Raw genomic sequence first — 23,448 nt, 5'->3', positions numbered from 1 at the left:
TTTTGCAGAAATACGATTGCGAGCTGCGAATGAAAAATAAAAATTGCGGAAAAAAAGAATTCCGGCATTACCAACGGAAGTACGTAGTGTACTTTACAAAATGGCGTTCGTCTTCTAGATTCGAGTGGTGAGTACAGTCATTCTGAGAAGTAGCCGCCAGAGTGGCGATGCGGGAAAGAGTAAGAGAGAGAGCAATGAGGAAAGAAAAAGAGAGATGGAAAAATGCCGCGATAAGCCAGTAGAACGACGCGTGCAAAAGTTTTATGAGAAATTTTGCCTCTGAATCTGTACAGATACTACTCGCGCGAGTTTCGTCGGAAAAAAAAAAGAAAATAGAAATAGAATTTTGTTTCTGGATTGAAATCGTGCGTGAATAAATTCTGATATTATATCAGAGGGATATATTTGTCGAGTATTAAGTATTCCGGTGTTATCGTTTGGTAATTTTTCGGTAACATAGAACCCACGGTGGAATATATACAGCAGCGAGATTGCCGCGGACCCCAGAGAACAACGACGCTATGGCGTCCATGGAGTGTGTGTGTGTGTCATTATTTTTTATTTTACCCAATTAAACGACTAATTAAGACGACTCGAAACGTTCACGGTTGTGTGCGTTGAGATTCATGAACGACGAAGCGATCACACGATTCTTCGACCCGAAAGGTACGTCGTCATTTTGCGTGAATCTTTGCGTGTGCATGTACACATTAGGAAGAAGAGAGAAAAAACCGTTTATCCGTAAACACAAACATTCATGTGTGTCTCCTTTGACCACCCTTTCCTTGTTTGACAGCTCCCACCCCCGAGCTTCCTCTTGTCTTGAAAACGCTTTATTTAATCAAATATCATAACTTTTGTAGCCAAGATTGTTATTTTAATCTTTATGCGGCGATATTCCTGTCAAAAGAATTTGAGGAGAACAAAAAAATAAGGATTTCTGATACTATCATGTATTGTCTATACACTGTTTGTTTTTCTGTTCCATAATAAATTGTGCTGTGAACATATTTTTGAACTTTGTTATTCACAATGTCTCAGTCATTTAGGTTCATGTTTCATTATGACTTTCCGAGAATTGTGTTCTTTAGAGAATTTTTTACAATCAAGTATGTTCTTTTAAGTCAAAATCATGTGCTAAATATATGAGATTACATTATACTCTCTTCGTCTTTAGACATTAGTTCAAGCATGATCTTTGCCATCTGTTTTTTCAATCCTTTAAGCCTTTGTTGTCAATCATTATTTATTGTTCCCAGTCACCCTGTCCTCGTAACTGTATGTGACTTGGTTCAAAATTTTCTAAACAATTGTCACTTTATTAATCAAGGATAGACTGGTGCTTACTTTTTGTTCTTTTTCCATCATCTATCGGAATGACTAATGGTAGAGAAATATTGCCTGCTGTATAAAATCCTAGGTAATTTAAAATGTTTCATTCCAAGTCTAGTTATTTTAATTTGTCAAACGCCCATAGACAACAAAGGTATAGATATGTACGATCTTGATGTTTTCTATCATTGGATGGAAACAACGATATTCTCGTTTATCCTAGTAGAGGTTGGAATCCATGTGGACCGTTTGCCTACAATAATGAAAAAATTTTTAAGCAATTCTATTTGCAAGATATTATTCATATTTGGAAGATCAACTCCCAAATAAATTGATGGGATGAAACTAAAATGTTACTCGACGGATACTCGCATTGTTAGTACTTGGACAAATTTATTTTCTGAGTTTTGTGAGAAAGCTCGTTGAAAATGATAACCATATCTTGTCTGATTCAGATCTACAAACAGTTTTGAATGATCATAAACATGAGACGCTCGTTCGGTATATTTCTTCCAAGTTAGATTTTGGTTTGTAAAAAAAAAGTTGATTCTTGTCAGACTTGGATGATCGAATAGACAATTTTCTGAAAAACTAATAATTTTGTGATATTGTTGAGTTTTTTTATTTTTTGCCTGTAGCCGTTTAGGCATATATACTTTGCATTTTATGGAGAACATTAGTATGTTTGCTCAAATATTTTCTGTCAAGTTCAAACCTCTAGATCAAGAAAGAGTTTTTGTTTGCAATTTCAATTTTTGTTTACTCGATGAGCTCAATATTCTTGAATTCTGTTTTATTTCATATAAATGGAATGTGGATTTGAATATGAGTATTACTTGGTAAGACTTCCGTTAGTGATTTCAGACGCAAGTTAAACACTGCTCAATATTTTGCAAATTATGTGTCAACAATGTTCCAAATATTTGCATTTAATACTTTGTCATATTTTCACACTGGATCTATTTTTCACAGGCATGTTGTTCGCTCGGACCGAAGATCGTTCCTTTAACGAAACAACAATGTGAGATTTGAGAATCATAGAGAAAGCACAAAATTAAGAGCAAAACATAAGAAGCAGACAAAATTCTGCAAGTTTTTACAATATTGGAGCAGGTGTTTCATTTGTGAAATAAACATTTAGCATTATGGATTATGAATCAATGTAGCCAAACTGTCATAAGCTGAATGGTTGGTTGCAAAACATGTCAAACAGTTTAGATAGTTTCCTAACAAGAATTGGCGACGTAATTATTGAACGTGTGACACCGCGAGGTAGTCCAAGATCAGGAGATCAACTAGTTGAGCCAATAGAGACACAAAATAATACGACGATCAACGATTTAGGCTCGCAAACAGCCAACGATGATAGCTCGGATTTATCGAGCGTCGAATCGACGGATGTCGAGCGTGAGAAGAAAATCGAGACTGTTCAACCGGATGATATTGAAGAGGTGCGCTCTGAGGGATCAGGCGACGACATGGATTTGGACGAAACGATAGACACACAAATCGGCGTCAGAATGGAGTCTGAGAGGCAGCATTCGCGACCGTCTTCTCCGGATGATGATGCGGAACCTGTTAATATTTTGGATACATTGCCGTTGGAAGGTCAGTATAAAAATAAAAAAAAAAAAACAAATGAGGTACAATCTACAATCGTTGCTACAATCCTGTTAAAAGAAGGCACATGTTTTCATATCGCAACCATTACTAATGATTTTTTTTGTTCATAAAACTACGCGCACACACACATATACACAAAAAGGTGCCCCAATCGAGGGACAAGAGGTGACAGAGGCGGATCTTCTTGGTCAACCGTTGAAGGATGACGATAGCGAGAGCATCGATAATGACAAATCCGAAAGTATGTCGGGGGGTGAGGAAGACGTCGACGGTAACAAGCGACGTCTTGATCAAGATGCGGAAACAACAACGAAGAAGAAACAGAAAAGGGAGGATGGAAATGACGATTCGGAGTGCGAGACAAAAGCGGAAAAAAAATTGGCAAACATGAGGCGAAACATACGAGAAGTAATGGATGAGACGCAGCTAGACGAGGCGACGTTGTCGGCTCAGCGACAGGAAATGGAGCGTTTACGACGGGTTCAGGAACAACAGAGAATAATACGTGAGGTACAGCGTCAGATAGCTATTAATCGACAAAATAACAAAACCCAGACGCGGGTAATAAGTCTACTTCAGGGAAAACAGAATCAGGGTAACACGACGATATCTGAAAGTACGTGTACATCTTCGTCGTCGCAGGTACGAGTACCCAGTAGCGTAATGCTAAAGGTAAATTCATCGTCGGGGACGGGAACACAAACGAGTTCGGGGATGCAAGGAGGACAAATGGGAAGGCGTCCGATTGAGGGTATGCGTTGGCAGAAAGGGCGAGGAGGGATAAGTCAATCGGGTTCGCAGACTTCGATATCGCGCGTACCGAATCGCGTTACACCGCAGAATGTTCTACAGCAGAGAATTCGTATGATGACCCCGTCCGTGAGTATTTCACCGGTAGTACCGAAAAAAGAGCCGCTCGATCATCCCGATTATTACTCGGACTCGGAGCTTTCGGACATGGAAGGTGACGAAGCAGCGTTGTTGCACGATAAACAGATGCACACAGTAAGAAAAGCCTCGGGGATGCCAAAACCTGGCAAACCGGCAAAGGGTAAAGACGTCGTGACCATATCAAGTTCGAGCGAGAGTTCCGACGACGATTGTATTGTACTGAGCGACCCTAGCGGTGGCGAAGAGACCGATAACGAGGATGATCCTTCGAACTCGGGTATGCATACGAACGATCGATACAATTTGCCCGATGAGCACGGTCGCGTATTAATAAACGTTGGTCATCCTGACACCGAGCCCGACGTTTATCTTGCACCCCAGGTCGCTCGTATTATAAAACCACATCAGATTGGCGGCATACGATTTCTCTTTGACAATATCGTCGAGAGCATCGAGAGGTACAAGAATAGTTCTGGCTTCGGTTGCATACTCGCTCACAGTATGGGTCTCGGTAAAACCCTTCAAGTTGCCAGTTTTTGTGACATATTTTTTCGATGTACCACGGCTAAAACGGTCCTTTGTATCATGCCGATAAATACTCTACAAAATTGGCTTGCCGAGTTCAACATGTGGTTACCATACGAAGATCCAGCTTTAGCGTTTAAAGAGACTAAAAATAATGTTGTAACCGGTGTAAAAGCCGAATCCACGACTGACGGTAAACAGGAAATAAAAGAGGAGATCGGCAGCCAGACTGATATTTCCAACATGTCCAGGCCTATAAGTACAGAATCAGCTCATCGTTTGGGACACGAAGGTATTCAGCATCCGCAGCACATGATGAGCGAAACTAATCAATATGGCCATCAACAGTACGAGAATCACGGTATGATGCCCCATTACGGACAGGATGGTGTAATTAACAAAATTCCTATGGATCAGAGTTCTCATATGCATGCGAATTATCATTCTGGAATATCCCAAAATACGATATACGGACAATCGGTACAAGCTTACGATCCTGTCAAACAAGAAATTCATCACCACCATTCGATGCCTGGAAGGTCAATGGCGCAGGTCACGAACTATCCTATGGACAATCGTCAGCCCCAGAGTGGTGATTTGTATCCGGGAATGGAAGCTCGTCAACCTTTGTCAGCATCCGTTTATCCGGATGTGACGAATCGCAATAACAGCGGACAAGCGTATACGTCGGGAATGCTGCACGGATCAGCAACAACGCCCATGTATCCTGGATACGAAGGTGGTCCTCCAGGTGGCGGCGGCGGTGGTGGTCAAGTATATGGTAATTATCCGTCATCTTCAATTCCAGCTCCCCCGCATCACCAGCAAATGGAGCATGAAATAAAGAAAGAAGGAATTCCTTCGCAAAGCCAAAATATGGATGGGAACATGCAGCATATTAAGAAAGAAGAAATAGGATCAAGTACACCCTCAGCTACGAATAATACAATAAAGAAGGAAGAAACTTTGGACGAGAAAAAGCCAGCGACAACGGAAAAAGTAGAAACTCCCGACAGCGTAGATTCGCCAATCGGAATGACACTCAGACCTCGACATTTCCGTCTTCATATTCTAAACGATTCTCATAAAACGATGGCTGCTCGAGCCCGCGTTGTACACGACTGGCAGAAAAACGGCGGTGTCCTTTTGATCGGCTACGAATTATATCGGCAGCTGTCACTCAAGAAACCGAACAAAGCAAAGAGAAAGAGAAATCAGCCGTTCAAAGACACCGTCGATATCGAGGAGGAAGACAAGAACAAAGGCCTGCTGGACGATATGCACAGTGCTCTCGTAAGTCCAGGACCTGATTTGGTTATTTGCGACGAAGGTCATCGAATAAAAAATTCTCACGCTAGTATTAGCATGGCCTTGAAACAGATGAAAACCAAAAGAAGAATCGTTCTCACGGGTTATCCGTTGCAGAATAACCTATTGGAATATTGGTGCATGGTCGATTTCGTTAGACCTAATTATTTAGGTACCAAGAGTGAATTTTGCAACATGTTCGAGCGGCCCATACAAAATGGACAGTGTATAGATTCGACTCCTCAAGATATCAGGCTTATGCGCTACCGAGCTCACGTTCTTCACGCTCTTCTCGAAGGTTTCGTACAGAGGAGATCTCATTCCGTTTTGCAAATATCGTTGCCGCGCAAAGAGGAGTATATTTTACTCGTAAGAATGACGCCGCATCAGCGAAAGTTATACGATACATTTATGAATCAGGTGGTGAAGACACGCGCGGTACCGAATCCTCTCAAGGCGTTTGCTGTTTGCTGCAAAATTTGGAATCATCCCGATATACTCTATCATTTTTTGCGCAAGAGACAGGCCAACGAAGAGGATGATTTAGATCTGGAGGAAACGATCGGTGAAAAGCCGGCGCCCGGTGGTAAACGTGGAAAAACTCGTCAACCCAAGGGCGAGTCGAAAAAGGGAAAAAAATTAGCTGCCACGAGTATCAAGAATAAACCTGCTGCTAGCGTACCACCGACTTCTTCTTCGTCCTCTAGTAATGACAATCTCAACGAAGCAGAAAATTCACACGGGAATCTCAGCATCAAACCCTCCGCACCGTTTACGCCCAATTATTCAGCTCAGATTAACAATTCCGTTTATCCTAATACTCCGCAACAAGCGAACTATCCTCAAGGTTATCCAAATTATCGGGCAAACGAACAAAATAATTATTATCGTAACGACGGGAATCACAGCGAATATGGTGAATTTTACGGCAATCAGCAGGGACAACCGAGATATGGCAATTCTACTCAGACATTCCCTAGTCAGACCTATCCCCAACAGCAAACTCCGGGATACAGCAGCGCAACGCACAATTATCAGAACCAACAAACCTACGTAGGGAATAATAATGACACGTCCGGTGGTAATCCGAGATTCACCGTACCCTCTTCACAGACGGTTGATTTTCGACCACCTGAAACCGGGCCAAATGGTAATTACGAAACACCAGGAATGTTTCCAAGACCGTACGGTTTTCCAGAGCAGGCACGCGGTGGTGGTGGTGGCGGTGGCGGTGGCGGTGGCGGTGGCGGTGGCGGTGGCGGCGGCGGTAGCGGTGGCTATCCCCCGAATATGAATCAAACGACGAATTATTCTCAGAGTGCAGGCCAACCGGGAAATTTTTCTTCGTCTATGCCGCCGCAACAGCAAACCTCGAATGTTCCGATAAGCGATTATTCCGCTTACGGTACTAATCAGTCGCAGAATTATTCAGCCACCAGCAGCGGTGAAGCTAACAATCAGATGTACGGGCGTTCGGATAATCTGCAAATGCAGAATCCAGGCCTCGGATATCAGGGGGGAAATGAGCAACAAAATTCAAGCAATACCGCCGTTCAAAGTCAACCGAGCAATTACATGACGAATCAAACCCCCCAAAATTCTGCGACGTCTACTGGCAGTCAAAGTCGTGAATTTACCCAGAATCAATCCACCCCCGGGACAATGATGGCTCACGGATATTCATCGAACCCGCAAAATCCAGCCATGCCGATGCAGAATCAACAACAATCTATTCCGGGCTATTCCGGTAATCCGGGCACAACGAATGCTTCGCCCCAGACTTCAGCCCACAGTTATTCAGCTAATCATCAGGCGGCGGGTGGTGGCACGATACCGGCCAATAATCAGTCCGGTGGATATGTTGCTAACGCGCCTGCTCCGGGAGCCATACCGGGACAGAGCCATCCGGTACGCGGCTACTTGGCCAATCAACAGAATCAAAACAATCCACCTTCCGGTCCTGCAGCAGGATACGGTGCGAGTCAACCTGTAGCACCTGGTACTTTGTCTCAACAGCCGCATGGCTACTCCAGTGATCGGCAGGGCCCGACTCCACCGACGCAAAACACGATTCTCGGTTATACGGGAAATCATCTTAGACCAGCCGGCCCGCAGTCGTCGAATCAACAAACCGCGGGATACTCGGCTACTCCCACGAATCAGCCGGCAAACTCGTCTAGCAATTATTCCTCCAACCAACAACAACCATCCTCGCAGCCACAGTCGCACAGATACGGCCCCAACAAGCCGGCACAAACTCCAGCAGCAGCGGTAACAGCAGCAGTAGCCATGCCGCAAAACCAACCGATGAGTTATAATAATTCACCGAACCCAACACCGGGTATGAATTCTGGAGAACAAATGCAGAATTATTCATCGACTCCTGGCGGAGCGAATCATGAATATTCGATCGAACGTCAAGGAGCAAATCCAACACCGAATCCTAGCGCTAATTACATACAGAATTCGCACTCGACCAATCAACCGCATGCCCAGCTTGGAGGTTACACGCCCGAAGGCACCAACGGTTCGAATCCATCGGGACAGTACAACAAAAATCCTGATGATCCCTACTGGCAACGTAATTATGCGCAACCCGCTCGTCAAGAACACTCCAATCAAGATCAGTACTTCCGTGAACCCACTTCCAATCGTTATACAAACAATTATTATACCGATCAGAATTACGGGAATCAAGGCTCTTACGAAGCTTTCGGTGGTCCCCAAAATTCCGAAGATACCAAAAATTCACCAGCTAATGTTATGTCTCGAGGACAAACCCAAGCACTTTATGACAAAAACACCAAAGATCCGACTTCGGGTATCCCCAATCAAAGTTTGTCTCAAAACAATCCAACCACCGTCACGGGTTACAACGGTAACAACGAGTCACAGTGCACCAATATGCCAAGGCCACAGCAAACCGTTGCTTCGTGTGCGATAAATAATTCGAAAATCGGACAAATCGATGTTATTAAAGAAGACGAGAAAGAAGAAGTTATGGAAAAAGACAAAGAAGAAAAATCGGACGATGAAATTATGGCCAAAGACGAAGAGAAGGATTTCAAGTACTCGCCAGGATCGAAGGAGGAGCCTGGTATACCGTACGATTGGGTATGTACGACAAACCTTTTTTTTTTTTTTTATAAATTTATTCAATTCGATGGGGAATATTAAAAAAAAAAATCTAGACTAGTCCAGTTTGCATACCTAAACAGAAGATTACGCGTTGGAAAATTATGTTGTGAATGAAAAATAACGACGGTGAAATTTTCCAACAACTTACAAATCTGTATGGAATAAGGAGAAGTTTATCTTGAACAGTTTCAGTTTAAGTGGACAAAAGATGTAGAAATATTATTCGTCTCCGAGTCTTTGCAGTCGTGGCAAGCCATGTTGATGATTATAACAAGTTCCTTAGCGAAAAATTTTATTTCATCATCACCATTTTAAAAGTTGGCTGGTTAACAAAATTTGGAAAGAAAACGGTTGCTTCGAATATTTTACAAACATTGATCAGCGACGCGTTGACTGTAGACATTTTTTTCGAAACGTTAGGATTCGTCTTTGGGGTGAAAAGTCATAAAATGTTTCATTACATCAGTCGAAATGTTTCCACATCGTACAATGTTCAGAATTGATTTGTTATTGAAAAAACGCATTCGAATGAAAAAAAAAAACAATTAAAATGTAAAAATGCTTTTCAGGCGACCGATCTAATGAAGGGCTATGTACCGGGACTGATAGACGCGTCAGCGAAAATGACGTTATTTTTTTGCATATTGGAGGAAGCCGTACGTCTGGGTGATCGTGTCCTCGCATTCTCTCAATCACTGTTCACGTTGAATCTCATCGAGGATTTTCTAGCTAGAAACAATTTGAAGTATCCGGACGGTCGGACGGAAAGTTGGGTGAAAAATGTAAATTATTATAGATTAGACGGCAGTACGAGCGCGTTGGAACGAGAAAAATTGATAAACGAGTTCAATAGCAATCCAAAGATACATTTGTTTTTGGTGTCAACAAGAGCGGGTTCGTTGGGTATCAATTTGGTTGGTGCTAATCGTGCTATAGTTTTTGATGCGTCGTGGAATCCCTGCCATGACACACAGGCGGTATGTCGTGTCTATAGATACGGACAACAAAAACCGTGCTTCGTATATCGTCTCGTAACTGACAATTGCCTCGAGAGAAAGATTTATGATAGGCAAATAAGTAAACAGGGAATGGCGGATCGTGTCGTTGATCAATGCAATCCGGATGCTCACCTTTCCCTCAAAGAAGCTACCACTCTATCTTGGGACTGGGAGGAGGATAGCCAAGTACAAGATTTCTCCCAGACGAAGGACAATTATTCTGACGAAGTGATGCACGTCGTTTTAGAAAGACATTCGTCCTTATTGACCAAGCAACCCTTTCACCATGAGAGTCTTCTCGTCGATCGTAAAGACAAGAAACTCAGTCAAGCTGAAAAACGTTTGGCTAGACGGGGTTACGAACTCGAGAAAATGGCCGCCAATTCCTCAAGACCGAGTTACAGTTACGTTCCTGGAAATACAGCTACCCGAGGTGAAATTTCAGATAAAAATTTTGTATTTCGTATGTACAAAGATTCTGAAAAATCATTTTTATTTTTTCCACTACTGAAAAAACTAAAACGATTGCTATAGAAATCATCGACGAATGTCAAAAGTGCTGAAATACTTACGGTAAAATTGTCGATAATTTTAAATTTAAGGTCCAAAAGCGGTTTTACTATAGTTGCTCGTTTAGTTCAATATGTATTATAATTGTTTGATTTATTACAGCCGGTGGACTACAGATCCGAGCGATTAGGGGTGGGGATGGTGGAACGACTCAAAAACCAGTAGCGTCGGTGCGCCCGATGCAGCAACGAGGAGCTGAAAATTTGAATAATCGTGGAATCGTCGGAAGTCGATGGATCCCGGCAGAAGTTTGGCAAAGACAAGGCATGAGTGCTCAAGAAATGACTCTTCCACTGGATGTTGTTATACCGACTAATTCTCCTGATAAGGGCAGCATTGTACTCAAAGCTGGTCAACGAGTGATGGTGCTCAAGAGTCCAAAAGGAATTTACATGCAGCTCGAATCCGGCAAAATAATAGCTATACGAACCGCCCTCAAGTTGAATCAACAGAAACGCGAAGAGGAACCGAAAAAAGGTTTATTTCATTTTATTATTCGAATTGATCTATTCAAGGCTTCGATAATCTTATAAAAATCATATAAATTATTATCCGCTGTTAGTGCCAATAGGCGATAAATTTTTCAATCATTTTTGCTTCGTTGCTAACGTCAGCCTTTCCTTCTTGTCACTAATCACAGAGACAATAAATAATACAATCAACTGTGAAGGTGCTTCAATTTAGGAACAAATTGATTGCATCTGTTTTTGGATCATTAATGAAAAATGCCTTCGGTTTAAAAATTCTCTTTAATTACAAAAAATTGAAAAATTCAAACAACTGTCGATTCAATGTTTTGAAATTTATGGGGTTTCACTGTTTTATTTATAAAACTCTGTAATATGTATGCTTGATTAATTTTTGAGGGTATCAAAAAACACTGAAGAATGCACAAAAATCGACGAAAAATTGTTCATCATTAAATTCGAAAAAAAACTGCGTTCTTTCATTTGTTGTATAATTTTTAGTTCGAACATTGTGAAAATATCCCGCAACACTATTATCGCAAAATGATTATTACAGCGCTAAGTTGAGCATATGTAAATGATAATAATATAAAAAAAATTGTTATAACAATTCGTATAATAAAATAAAAGAAAATTTTTAGGAGTTTCGGCGGCAACACAGCGAACGACAAAGCCCGAAGTGAGTTTTCCATTACGGAATAATTCGGCAATATCGATAATTCCGAAAGCGACATCGGTGACATCGCCAGGTGGTACGAGGCCATTGTCGAGGCCAGGAAGTGTTCCGGCGAAACCATTTGTGGATAAAGAAATAGGAAAAACTTCAAAGCCCGTAGCGACGGGGGCGGCGAAGCCGCGTATCAGTAATATAACGACACTTACGAATCAGGTTTCGTTGCAGCGAATCGGTAAAATGAAACAGGAGCATCAGCAGCAGCAACAGCAACAACAGCAGCAGCTACAGCAGCTACAGCAGCAACAGCAACATCAGAACCAGCAGCAGCAACAACAGCAGCAGCAGCAGCAGCAGTTGGACCATTCGTCGGTTGGTGAAAATTCAAATTCGTCAGACAGCCAAATGAGAACGGATCAGCGGGTCGAGGAAGTTCGTCTCGAGGACGTTGTTGCCGAGGCAAGTTCCAATCCAGAGTACAGTCCTACAAACTCTAATCGTGATTCGAATAATGAAGTCGATAATTCGGTGCAGAAGCATGACGATGATAAATCCCGAGTCTACAATCCCGACGTAACGGGGAACACTCAGATGGTACATCGTAACGAGGCTAATGTGGAAAATTCCTTAAAGCTCGATGGTAACAGCGTCGTTGGGAAAAACGACACTAAGGAAAGTACGAAATCCGTTAATTTGATAAATTACGGTCATAACTTTGGGAGCCAAACGGAGAAACGTGATGGCCGGGGTGACGAGATTGTTATAAAGGATGGTGGTGCGTCGTCGGGATCGCTGAAAATGTCCTCTGTTCCAGAGTCGGTATCCATGATGCAGCAACATCACCAACAACCACATCACCACCAACAACACCAACACCACCAGCACCACTTACACCACCACCACCACCACCACCACCACCAACAACAGCAGCAACAACAGCAGCAACAACAACAACAACAGCCGCAACAACAACAACAACAACAACAACAACAACAACAACAACAACAACAACAACAACAACAACAACAGCAGCAGCAGCAGCAGCAGCAGCAACAACAACAACAACAACAACAACATCAACAACAGACGCAGTCGCAACAGTTACACTTGCATCAACCACAGCCTTTACAATCAAATGCTCACAGATCCGGAGAGTTGGCAAAAAATATAGTTGATTCTCCGCATCCGATCAATAGCGCAGCACCTTCCGTTCCAACAAATCCCGTTACCGCAAAAGAACGAGAGGCACCACGAGTACAAGAATTGCCACAGGGTGATCCTCATGCTCTTCCACAGGGTTATCCATACGCTCAGTATCCGAGGTATTACGATTACGCGGATCCGCGAGCAAGAACTTTGCCGAGTCCGTATGGAACGTATTTTCCTGGTGTTGCCCCACACCCCCCAAATCCGCCACGAGTTGATACTGTCAAAACTGGCGCACAAACTGAACTCAATGCGAAAGGCATTGACGAAAGAACATTATTACCCGGGGCATCCGCTGGTTATTCGCAGCTAACGGGACCATCTATCAAATCATCCATCGAATCAAACGAAACCAAGAACACGGATGGGGGAGTGTCAACGCCCGGTTTAGCAGCGGCAGCAGCGGCTAATTCAACCAGGGACGACGGTCACGTTCCTACTGCATTTAGTCATCCCGCTAGTAGCCGGTACCCCGGGCCTTATCCACCCGCACCTTACGATCCGTACACGCAGCATTATCCACCCGCTCCGGGTTCCTCCGCGGCTTATCCACCGAGTGGTAAGTTCCATTATTTCGCATGAATGAATAAAAATGGATGGGATGAAAAGGATTTGGTAGTTAAACCGGTCTCACACAAAAAATGAACCAGTGATATTACTATTGACTTAATTTTTTTTCATAGCCTACTTTAGTTAAACGTTTAAATAGGAAATTATACAAGTTTTTATTGCTTAATACGTCTAAATTAATGCGATTCTGCCTTACTTTTGTATTATATCAACGAATGGGAAAACGCGTTATTTCTTTTGGCTTCAAGTAATAGGGAAATTACTTGAAAAATAAAAGATTATGAGAATGAAGAGAAAGCATAAATAAATAAAGAATATGATCCGAACTATCATTTTTGCACGTAATTCATAGCGCCTGTCTTTGCTCCCGTATGTTTTCCTCATGTTTGGAATGAATTCCCATCAAATGTCGCTTTCACAAGCCCAATCTGGAGATTACGCACAGCTGGCTAAGCTCCACTAACGGTTTTTAATTTTTCTCGTCGCGTGTTTCTTCAAGCGTTGTTTCAATTGCACTTGTTACCTTTCTGTTTCTAAATTTGAAAAATTGCATTGATATTTCACGAATGTTTGTAACAACAGGAGCCCCTGGCTACGCACCTTATGGGGGACCGACTTACAACACGGACTACGCGCGAATGTACTCGGCCTTCCATGGACCACCTCCGGCAGCTGATCCTTACATACATCGTGGTTACGCACCACCTTCGACGCATCCGACAAATTACTATCCTCCGTTTCCTCATCCCCCACCGCCCCCTTACCCAAATTATACCTTTTTGCCGCCGTATACAAATCCAAACATACCCGGTGAACCGCAGCCTCCGACACAGTAAATCGGACGAAGAAAATTACGACGTATAAAGAAAAAAAAATGAAATGACGAAGGAATCGCTGATGATCGAATGGGATGCCGTCGTGGTGTAACCAACGATGCAAACGTGCCCCATCGAATCTTGTATGTAAGTGAAAGAAACTGACGAGACGAGCAACAAATGAAAAATCTCGATGAACTATAAATTATGAAACACATTTGTTGTTAATAATTTTTAAGAGATTACGACGACGAGAGGTGGCTATATGCGAGTTATTTGCATAGCCACTTCAATACTTTCGCTCGATTACTTGAAGGGAATCGAAAAAAAAAATCGAAAAAAAAGTTCACTGATTGTTCCGAACTGTGCAATGTGTCGAGATGTTAATACGAACACTTACGCGGCAAATACCGTTCGGCTTTGCATGTGCGTACGTCTTGACTATATACAACTTAACGATTATTATAATTATTATCATCAATATGATTATTACTATCATTATTATGATTACTTTTCTTATTAGAAAAATTGAAGAAAAATGAGAAGGCAATTGGTTGCAAGAGAACAAACAAGTTTGGCACAAATTATTCGGTGTTTTTACTTCATAACTTTTGTCTCTCGGTTCGTCTATTCATTTATATTGATATATATTTGTGTTCGATTTTTCCATGCGTTTCGCCGCATTCGGAGAGCATAAAATTCGAAATTTTATAACTCTATATTATTATATCCAGTGTCACCAGTATAAATTTTTTGGGCGTGCCGCATGGTTGACGAGAAAAATTTAGCTAACATCCGATACTAAAAACATTTTCTCGTATATGAAAATGGGTAATACCGTATATTGAGAATGATATCGTAAAAACTTCACACTTACACACCGCACAAGTACATGACATGGGTCGTCATTTTTTATACATTTATGGTAGATATTTTAAGTGAAAAGTTGTTCAACCCGATAATTCGACCAATTCAAAACGATTATTTATTTGCGATGCACCGTGAGAGGATTGGGCCCAACGAATTCCTGCTGCGATCAGCGATTCGAAGTTCCTTCCATTTTATATCTTTTTCTTTTGCTGATTTGAATTTTTGTTCTCAATGTAATTTGTGTTGAAGGTGCTTGGCTTTTGATCGTTGAAAAAAGTATTATATTTTCTAATTAATAAAATTAAATAAATTGTTTCATAAATCCTTAGGCATGGACTTGCCACGTCATTTTCCACTGACTAAAAAGTTTTTAATTCTTATCCAAATCAAGGAAATTGCATTCTCACCGAGCAACAATGATCGTGCTCGGATTGGTTTTTGAGCAATGAAACTTTATTTTTATTACGTCTCATTACTACAATGATCGAAAGCAGTTATTATTTTGTTTATTAATTATTTTTTTATTATCACTTTTTTTTCATATTGAGCCAAAATTTGATCAGCATTAATTAACTTTACTTTATTTTTGTAAAACACATTTCAAACGATCTCGCTTGCATTCGTATATTTGTAGTGCAATAATATATTATATATACGTATAAAGAACATTAGAGCAAGATCATTTGATTTAAAATAGGGCCCGGAACATATCCTTCCTAAAGGGCAAAGAGAATGTGTGGCTGATGAATAACATTTTTTTTTTTTTTATCGAAAGAAGATCGACTTGGTATTGCCGCATCAAGGCTGCTCGTGACAATCCCTCTCACTGTGAAATACGTCGGTAGTAAGATAATTATGATTTTGTACAGCACAACGTAGTTGAGAATCTCCAAGATTTGATCTCGGAATATTTGCAAATTTTTTCAAACAAAACGTTGTAATAAATGGCAATCGCAGATATGAAAAACAATTGGCGAAAAATTGTACGCGAGCTGGATTTTTCATGATAATTGGTCGATTTACCGCGTTATTTAATATCCTGGTTTATTGAGCTTCTCGCCGTGTCGTCGCAATGAATTATCGAATCGGTATACAATATGAAAAAAGTCTATAGTCGATCGAGTGGCATTAACGACTTTTTACACGCATTATTCGTACAGTATTCACTCGAAACATTTAGCAGCCAGTTTACAGCATCCTTAGCAAGTTGTATATGACTACGTATTATCTATATCTATTAAACGTTGCGATTTCTCAAATGAAAAAGTAAAAATGACATGAAAGAAAAGAATAAGTTGGAATAACGAATGAATAGAATATTGATAAATAGTTAATCTTACATTAGGAGCGTAGGATTGTTGTTAACTAGGAATGTCTCGTCAATTTAATATATTAATTATCAACGAGACACGTAGATAACGAAATGGGGGGAGGGGGAGTGCTTCGATAACCAATTCGCGGTGTGGTTCTTCATGATCAGTACTGTGATACTTCGTCATAGTCTCGTGAATTCCTGTTAGAAAGTTGAAAACAGTAAAGAAATCCCATGTAAACACATATTTTTTTGCTTTCATATGTTAAAACAAAAATCATTACTCGAATCAGTTTTTTGTCTTTCACGCAACTGATCAATTTTGTCATTTTTTTTTTTTTTTTACGTTTATTCTCATAACAGTATTTTTCTTTCAAAAACCAATTATATCATAAAAAAAATGATTTAGCAAGTGATGAAAAGAATATTGTATATGAAATTCAAATTCTGGTAGTGGAAAATGATGAGGGGCATGGTTCCGAGATGTTTGATAATTTTTTCGAAATTCTAATGCTGAGCCTGCGCAATTCCATCTTGGCTCTCCCCGAGATTATTATAGACGAATTATAATACAGCATCCGTGAGGAAAAAAATAAGAGAAAGCATTTACAAAGAAACGAGTTTAATTCAACATTCGCGCTGAGTAATATGCTCCACTCGGGTAAAGACTCTCTGGCAGCGACTCGTCATAACATAAATGTACTTGTCTCAGAGTCGCTGCCGCGACTCTAGATAATAATGCGCGCGATCGTACTACGGCTTTTTGGTGAGATCGTCTCGTGAGAAACAAGAAAAAATGACACGAATGATGTCTCGATTACTTCGATTCATATATTGTTGTAAAACGAGAGAACGATTCTTATAGATTCTAAGTGTACAGGTATTAGAGGACGATGATATATAGTGTTTAACGAGACATCGGTTTCTTTGATTTTCTTATCGACGACGATCCAGCCAAAGAAAAGCATAGCCCTCGACGAGGCGTATAAGTACATCTATATATAAATATATATATATCGCTCGAGATACATGGAAATACTTTGTCTTTGTTAAAGCCTTTTTTTGCCATTTACATATTTGTAAATACCCATTATTTACATTTCATACTTAATTTATTACGATACATTAACGATAGCAAACGGCTTCTTATGTCGTGTAGTATCGTTTTAATGTAAAATTAATTGTTCACATCGACGATATCGTTTTTTTAAATCATATTATTGTTATACAGAGAAATCAAAGCTCATATATATTCTTGTTTCTATAAGTCTTGTTTACTGCCTCTCACCTTATGTCTGACCCTGCGCAGTCGCAAAAGGACCGAGTCGTTTTGCAACGCGAATAAATAAAAGAAAAGAAAAAAATACGGACGAAAAGAAAAAAAATAAATATTAATTAAAACAAAAAATTAATTAATTAAATTGTGCATGTAAATGCTTAGTTTAAGAAATTGTCAATGGATGTCAAGACCATAGGGCTGTAATTAAACGGGACTTCCCAACTACAAGATTTTGAAAAATTTGCTCTGGTGTACATCATTTTTACCCATTTTAGATAATGCTTATTTGAAAAAAAAATCGTATTTCCGAATTTATTTTTATTTCTCATCTATATTTTATTATCAGGATCACCATTCTAATTAATTTTCTTGTACGAAACAAGAAACTTTGAGAGTGACTTCAGTTCAATTTCGTCGCCATCTTATTTTTATTCTTTTTTATTATTCGTACTATATTTTTTTTCGTTTAGTTCCGCTGGAAAACCAATTTTTTTCAAATACACTTTTCATTGAAAAAGAAAAAATAAATCATTTCACATTGTGAAAGTCAATTTTGAAGACTTATTACATGATTTTTTCGAACTAGCATCGCGGGAACCAAGAAATTATACGATCACATCTTTTACCGCCGATGTGTACTATATCATAATTTCAATCAAATTCCTACGATTGTTCTCCAACTCGAAAATTCTCTGCACAAATAATATTTTATTCACAATTGTAAGTTATCTCGCAAATTGAAATGTTTGGTGGGTTTGAGCTATGATCAAATCATATAATGCAAATTTCCGTTCGAAATGTATACAGTCTCTCCGAATAATAAAGATATTCAAAAATCGTTTTTGACAGTAATTGTATTATAAAGAAAATTACTTATATTATGGGTATAAACGAATAAAAACAAATCGTAAGATCTATTGTTTCGATCTGAACGCGTAATTAGAAATAATTACGGTGTAAATATCATTTTGTACAACCGCGTTTAAATATTCCTATTCAAAAGTTGAACGGTGATTTGGAAAAAAAAATGCTTCCAATTCCAAGTTTTATAGTATGTACTCCCCCTCTCAGTTCGCCAAGAGGATATACACGTCGGGTTTACACAATCTCTTGTCGTGACGCGTTAATACTGACGAGGGTAACTCTTTCGAATGAGTTTTTTACCGTACACCATTCTCTGTTTCGTTCGCACACTAACAAAACAATCTTCCACTCACTTCTCTATAAAAAGTCAGATTCCTTTCATAAGCTCGCGAAATTTTGAAACAAGTTGTAGGTTATCCGGCATCGAGAAGTGGGGCACTGCAAAAAAGCATAGAAAAGTTAAATTACACCTTGCATTGGACACGATGGATCCTAAAACCGAAGAAATTCTTGCTCCTTTGCGAGCAAGCGTCAAAGAGCAGGTTATTTGTTATAACCATATGGTCACAATATTATTGTTCGACATTTTTAACCTCACTTTTATGGTTCGACGAAAAGCATGTTTTTCCGCCTGACAGCTGTTTTTTTTTGATGATCACTTCTTATATCTATTTCATAATTTCGTCACACGCATGAGATTTTATCGAAGAATTCGAAGGAATTTTTCAACTTAACTGTGGAAAACTATTAATAAAATCTCGTTTATCTCGCATGACAGCTTCGCACGATCAATTATTGGATCGTTTCATTTTTTTTTAGAGAGTATTGTTATTTTATATTGTTACAGATGTTTTCACTATGAACGTGTTCAATAATACATGCTTGAAATTGTACTATTCAATCATTACATCAATGAATTTCAATGTCATTCTGTCGATTGTAAGGTGCACAAACAAATGAAAAAAAAATGTAACAAACGCGAAGCATCTAACGCAAATTTTGTCTTTTCTCTACTTAGGGAGATTTTGTGCGCAAGCTCAAAATTGACGGAGCCCCAGAACTGGACATTAAGAAAGCGGTGGCTGAGTTGAAATTACGAAAGAAGATACTGGAGGACAAGGAATTATCATTTATTCCAGATTCTGCGACTTTTGATAGGTCCAGAATGGAGGATCTTTTAAAACGTCGTTTCTTCTACGATCAATCGTTTGCGATATATGGTGGAATAACAGGACAGTATGATTTTGGTCCGATGGGATGTGCATTGAAGGCGAACATATTGGAAGCTTGGAGAAAATTTTTCATTCTGGAAGAACAGATGCTCGAGGTGGATTGTTCTATATTGACGCCTGAACCGGTGCTCAAAGCTTCGGGTCATGTAGATAGATTTGCTGATTTGATGGTGAAGGATACAAAGACCGGCGAGTGTTTTAGGCTTGATCATCTCATAAAAGCGCATTTGGAGAAGCTAGCAGCGGATCAAAAAACAGATGATGCAAAGCGGGAAGAGTGTCGCGATATTATCGTGAAATTGGACGGTATGACGAAGAACGAAATGGCTGCAGTATTGAAAAAGTTTGGCATGAAATCGCCATTGTCCGGTAACGATTTGACAGAGCCAATTGAATTTAATTTGATGTTTGGAACTCAAATCGGTCCCACCGGCCTTATAAAAGGTTTTCTCAGGCCAGAAACGGCACAAGGAATATTTGTAAATTTCAAGCGTTTGTTAGAGTTCAATCAAGAAAAGTTGCCTTTTGCAGCGGCTCAGATTGGAAATGCGTTCAGAAATGAAATTTCACCTCGTTCAGGGCTGATCAGAGTCCGTGAGTTCACAATGGCAGAAATAGAGCATTTTTGTGACCCTAAGGACAAGTCGCATCCAAAATTCGCTGACGTTAATGAGACAAAGTTATTGATGTATTCGGCCTGTAATCAGATGGATGGTAAAAGTGCTGAATGTTTGAAGATTGGTGATGCGGTAGCAACCGGTCTCGTTGCTAATGAAACCTTGGGCTATTTCATGGCAAGGATACAACAATTTTTACTCAAAGTCGGAGTCGATCCGACTAAATTACGTTTCCGACAACACATGAGCAACGAAATGGCACATTATGCTTGCGACTGTTGGGACGCCGAATGTTTAACGTCTTACGGTTGGATCGAGTGTGTAGGTTGTGCGGATAGATCGGCTTACGATTTGACTCAACATACTAAAGCGACGGGCGTTCGATTGGCCGCTGAGAAGCGCTTGATCGAACCAAAAGTCGTCGATGTCGTCGAGGCTGCTCCTAATCGCAGTGTTATTGGAAAATCCTTCAGAAAAGAAGCCAAATTCGTTCTCGAAGCTTTAAGCGCTCTTGACGAAAATGCTGTTGATACTCTAGAGAAATCGTTGGAAGCCGCTGATGTATATCAGCTCACACTGGCCGACGGAAATACCGTGAAAATTACGAAGGACATGGTCGCAGTTAAGCGCTATCAGAAAACTATGCACGTTGAAGAAATCATCCCTTCTGTTATCGAACCCTCTTTCGGTATAGGACGCATCATGTACGCCATTTTCGAACACAACTTCAAGAAACGCGACGGTGATGAAATGAGAACTTTTTTGAGTTTACCACCTGTCGTCGCGCCTCTAAAATGTTCCGTTTTGCCGTTGAGCGGCAACATCGAATTTGTTCCTTTCGTTAAAAAATTGTGTAAGTATTTTTTCAGCCAATTCATAAAACAAATCAATTTTTTTGACGACCTTACTAACGATTCACTGTAACAGCAATGTTGTGGGCGATCCAATGTTGCGATTTGTACAATTCTGAAGACTTGCATGGATGTATATCGATTTGGAATTGTTTTTTTTCTTTTTTTTTATTTTTTCAACGGAGCAGCACTTGATTTATACTGATATTCGTGTCATTTTCATAAGCAGAAAAAAAACATTCAGTTATGAAAAAAGCATTTTAATTTTATCAGCTCAAGATCTAACGAGGGTCGACGTTTCGCACAAAGTCGATGATTCATCAGGAAGTATCGGTCGTAGATACGCTCGAACAGACGAAATTGCTATTCCATTTGGAATAACGATTGATTTTGACACGTTGAAAAAGAAGCCGCATAGTGCTACTCTCAGGGAGAGAGACAGCATGGAACAAGTACGAATAAATGTACGTACGACAGATGAAATTTCAATAAAAACAGTTTCTTTGATACAGATACTAATTTTATAAACTCTTTCGGTGATGATATTTCAGCTCGACGAACTTCCGAGTGTTGTCAGAGATTTGTCGTTTGGGAAAGTTGCTTGGGCTGAAGTGGAGGCGAAGTATCCGAAATTCGAACAACAAGAATCGGCTGAGGCCTGATACAATGATAACGTATGAATTATAGGCATATTTATTTTGATAAAAGGGAAACATTAATCGAGCCTCTTCTTCGGGTTTTTTTCTTCGTGCTTTTCTTCGTGTAAAATAACATTTGTCAAAATAACATGAAGATAAAATAACATTCGTCAAAATAACACACGACAAAATAATGCAAATAATACAAAAAAAAATACATTTTAAAAGATTACGTGCGATATGGGCTGTATAGCAAATTGTTTGCTTTTATGATGTCTCTTAACACTTTCCTAATGTGTTTACCATCTGAATTTCAAAACAAAGCATAGCTTTCAAATCACCTATTTCATTCTCACATATACTTCTATGTATAAATGTATACATATCAACAATACTTGTTGTGCTCTGAACCCACCCAACGATCCCACGCACACAACGATGCTGCTCCGAATCCACCCAACGAGGTTATTTTGTTGTATGGTATTTTGTTGCGTGTTATATTGTCTGGTTATTTTGTCGCAGTGTTATTTTAACATATAACCATTTATCTTTATGTGACAATAAAATTTTTCACGAATGCTTTTAATAAATGTAGGTTTAGATCGAGGTTGGTCAATTGACATGCTCAACCATGGTTTATCCAAATACGATATGCAAACTTGTAAATTCTTCAAATAAGTTAAAAATTTTTAGTTGAAATACTTGAACTAACTGGAGTTGAAAATTTTGTCAATTTTCCTTATTTCCTTATTTTTGATTTTTTTGAAATTGGGATATATGTTCGATGAACCTGATCAATACCGTTTCATGAGTATCTATTGTATTTTTAAAAATGTTGAGTTATGATTTGTTTTTTATAAACGAAAAATTTGCTCACAAATTCCATCCGATCAGATTCTCGTGCATATTACGAAAGTACGTTCTTTTGTTCTTATTGTTTTTTTTATTTTAGTCCCCCACTGATTCAGTGATTTTGCTTCATTCTGGACACGTATGTCAGTTTTTCATTCTTCAGTTGGCTCCCGCTTACAACATCTGAATTTGTGAATTTATGAAAAGAGTATCAGCTAAAGCATATACTTTACTTATATCGAAATTGTTTTTTTTGCAGTGACTTACTCGTGACCGTTACTGAATGGTTGTCTGAATAAATGTTTCCAACTGTTGATTCAATGGCCACGTTATAGTTACGTTACGAAATCGAAAAAGCCATTCGTATATCTACAGAGGCAAATGTAGAAAATCTTTTGATCGCTTTTTGAGTTGAACTCGATATGACTGACTGAGTACCTTTCAGCCCTGTGTGAGAATTTGAATATTCTCTTTTCGAAACTGCATTCTTCAAATCGGATAGAAATATCAATCTTACAAAATTTTTGCGAACGCTTGAAAATTATTTTTTTTTTTCTTTCAAATGGGCTTAAAGATTTTCAGTATTATGCATTGTGAAAAACCTTTTCTATTATGAAAAATTTGTAGTTGAAAATTTATACTCCGCTCGATAAGTTGAACACGTGTCATTTAACAATAAAATATATTTCGAAATTTGTCTCTTTGCGGTGTAATAATGATCGAAAATTTCGTTCGCATTTTTCACAACGAAGATTTCCAAATCGGTTCTCCTTTCATCAACCATATTTCAAGCTATTATCAACCTATTTAAGAGTAG

The 23,448-nt window shown here is 39.5% G+C and overlaps 2 protein-coding genes across 6 annotated transcripts; both read left to right on the top strand.

The window, feature by feature from the left end:
* Positions 1-146: 146 nt before the first annotated feature.
* LOC122417139 (uncharacterized) lies at positions 147-17,817 on the top strand. Of its 3 annotated transcripts, none has more exons than XM_043430425.1 (8): positions 147-666; positions 2,305-2,940; positions 3,098-8,793; positions 9,387-10,248; positions 10,488-10,862; positions 11,494-11,984; positions 12,060-13,290; positions 13,884-17,817. In XM_043430425.1, the coding sequence occupies exons 2-8, from the start codon at positions 2,535-2,537 to the stop codon at positions 14,135-14,137; spliced, it is 9,315 nt and encodes a 3,104-aa protein (XP_043286360.1). In that variant the 5' UTR covers positions 147-666; positions 2,305-2,534; the 3' UTR covers positions 14,138-17,817. The 3 variants fall into 3 exon arrangements, with proteins under 3 accessions (XP_043286360.1, XP_043286369.1, XP_043286351.1); XM_043430434.1 differs by having other exon boundaries at positions 11,494-12,201; positions 12,340-13,290; XM_043430416.1 differs by having other exon boundaries at positions 11,494-13,290.
* Positions 17,818-18,638: 821 nt separating this feature from the next.
* GlyRS (glycine--tRNA ligase) lies at positions 18,639-23,324 on the top strand. Of its 3 annotated transcripts, none has more exons than XM_043430483.1 (5): positions 18,639-18,983; positions 19,460-21,143; positions 21,415-21,605; positions 21,693-21,815; positions 22,891-23,324. In XM_043430483.1, the coding sequence occupies exons 1-4, from the start codon at positions 18,729-18,731 to the stop codon at positions 21,801-21,803; spliced, it is 2,241 nt and encodes a 746-aa protein (XP_043286418.1). In that variant the 5' UTR covers positions 18,639-18,728; the 3' UTR covers positions 21,804-21,815; positions 22,891-23,324. The 3 variants fall into 3 exon arrangements, with proteins under 3 accessions (XP_043286418.1, XP_043286411.1, XP_043286429.1); XM_043430494.1 differs by having other exon boundaries at positions 18,648-18,715; positions 18,848-18,983; positions 21,693-23,324; XM_043430476.1 differs by having other exon boundaries at positions 21,693-23,324.
* The last annotated feature ends 124 nt before the right edge of the window (positions 23,325-23,448 follow it).

This window comes from Venturia canescens, chromosome 1 (assembly GCF_019457755.1).
Source record: "Venturia canescens isolate UGA chromosome 1, ASM1945775v1, whole genome shotgun sequence".
Classification (NCBI taxonomy): Eukaryota; Metazoa; Arthropoda; class Insecta; order Hymenoptera; family Ichneumonidae; genus Venturia; species Venturia canescens.
The sequence above is the reverse complement of the archived record's forward strand: the minus strand, read 5'-3'. Positions and strand labels throughout refer to the sequence as shown.

Coding starts and splice junctions, on each gene's coding strand:
- LOC122417139 (XM_043430416.1), top strand. CDS start 2,535: ATGTCAAACAGTTTAGATAGTTTCCTAACAAGAATTGGCGACGTAATT. Junction 8,794..9,386: donor CTGGTATACCGTACGATTGG/GTATGTACGACA, acceptor AATGCTTTTCAG/GCGACCGATCTAATGAAGGG. Junction 13,291..13,883: donor CGCGGCTTATCCACCGAGTG/GTAAGTTCCATT, acceptor TTGTAACAACAG/GAGCCCCTGGCTACGCACCT.
- GlyRS (XM_043430483.1), top strand. CDS start 18,729: ATGAGTTTTTTACCGTACACCATTCTCTGTTTCGTTCGCACACTAACA. Junction 18,984..19,459: donor GAGCAAGCGTCAAAGAGCAG/GTTATTTGTTAT, acceptor TTCTCTACTTAG/GGAGATTTTGTGCGCAAGCT. Junction 21,144..21,414: donor TCCTTTCGTTAAAAAATTGT/GTAAGTATTTTT, acceptor TAATTTTATCAG/CTCAAGATCTAACGAGGGTC.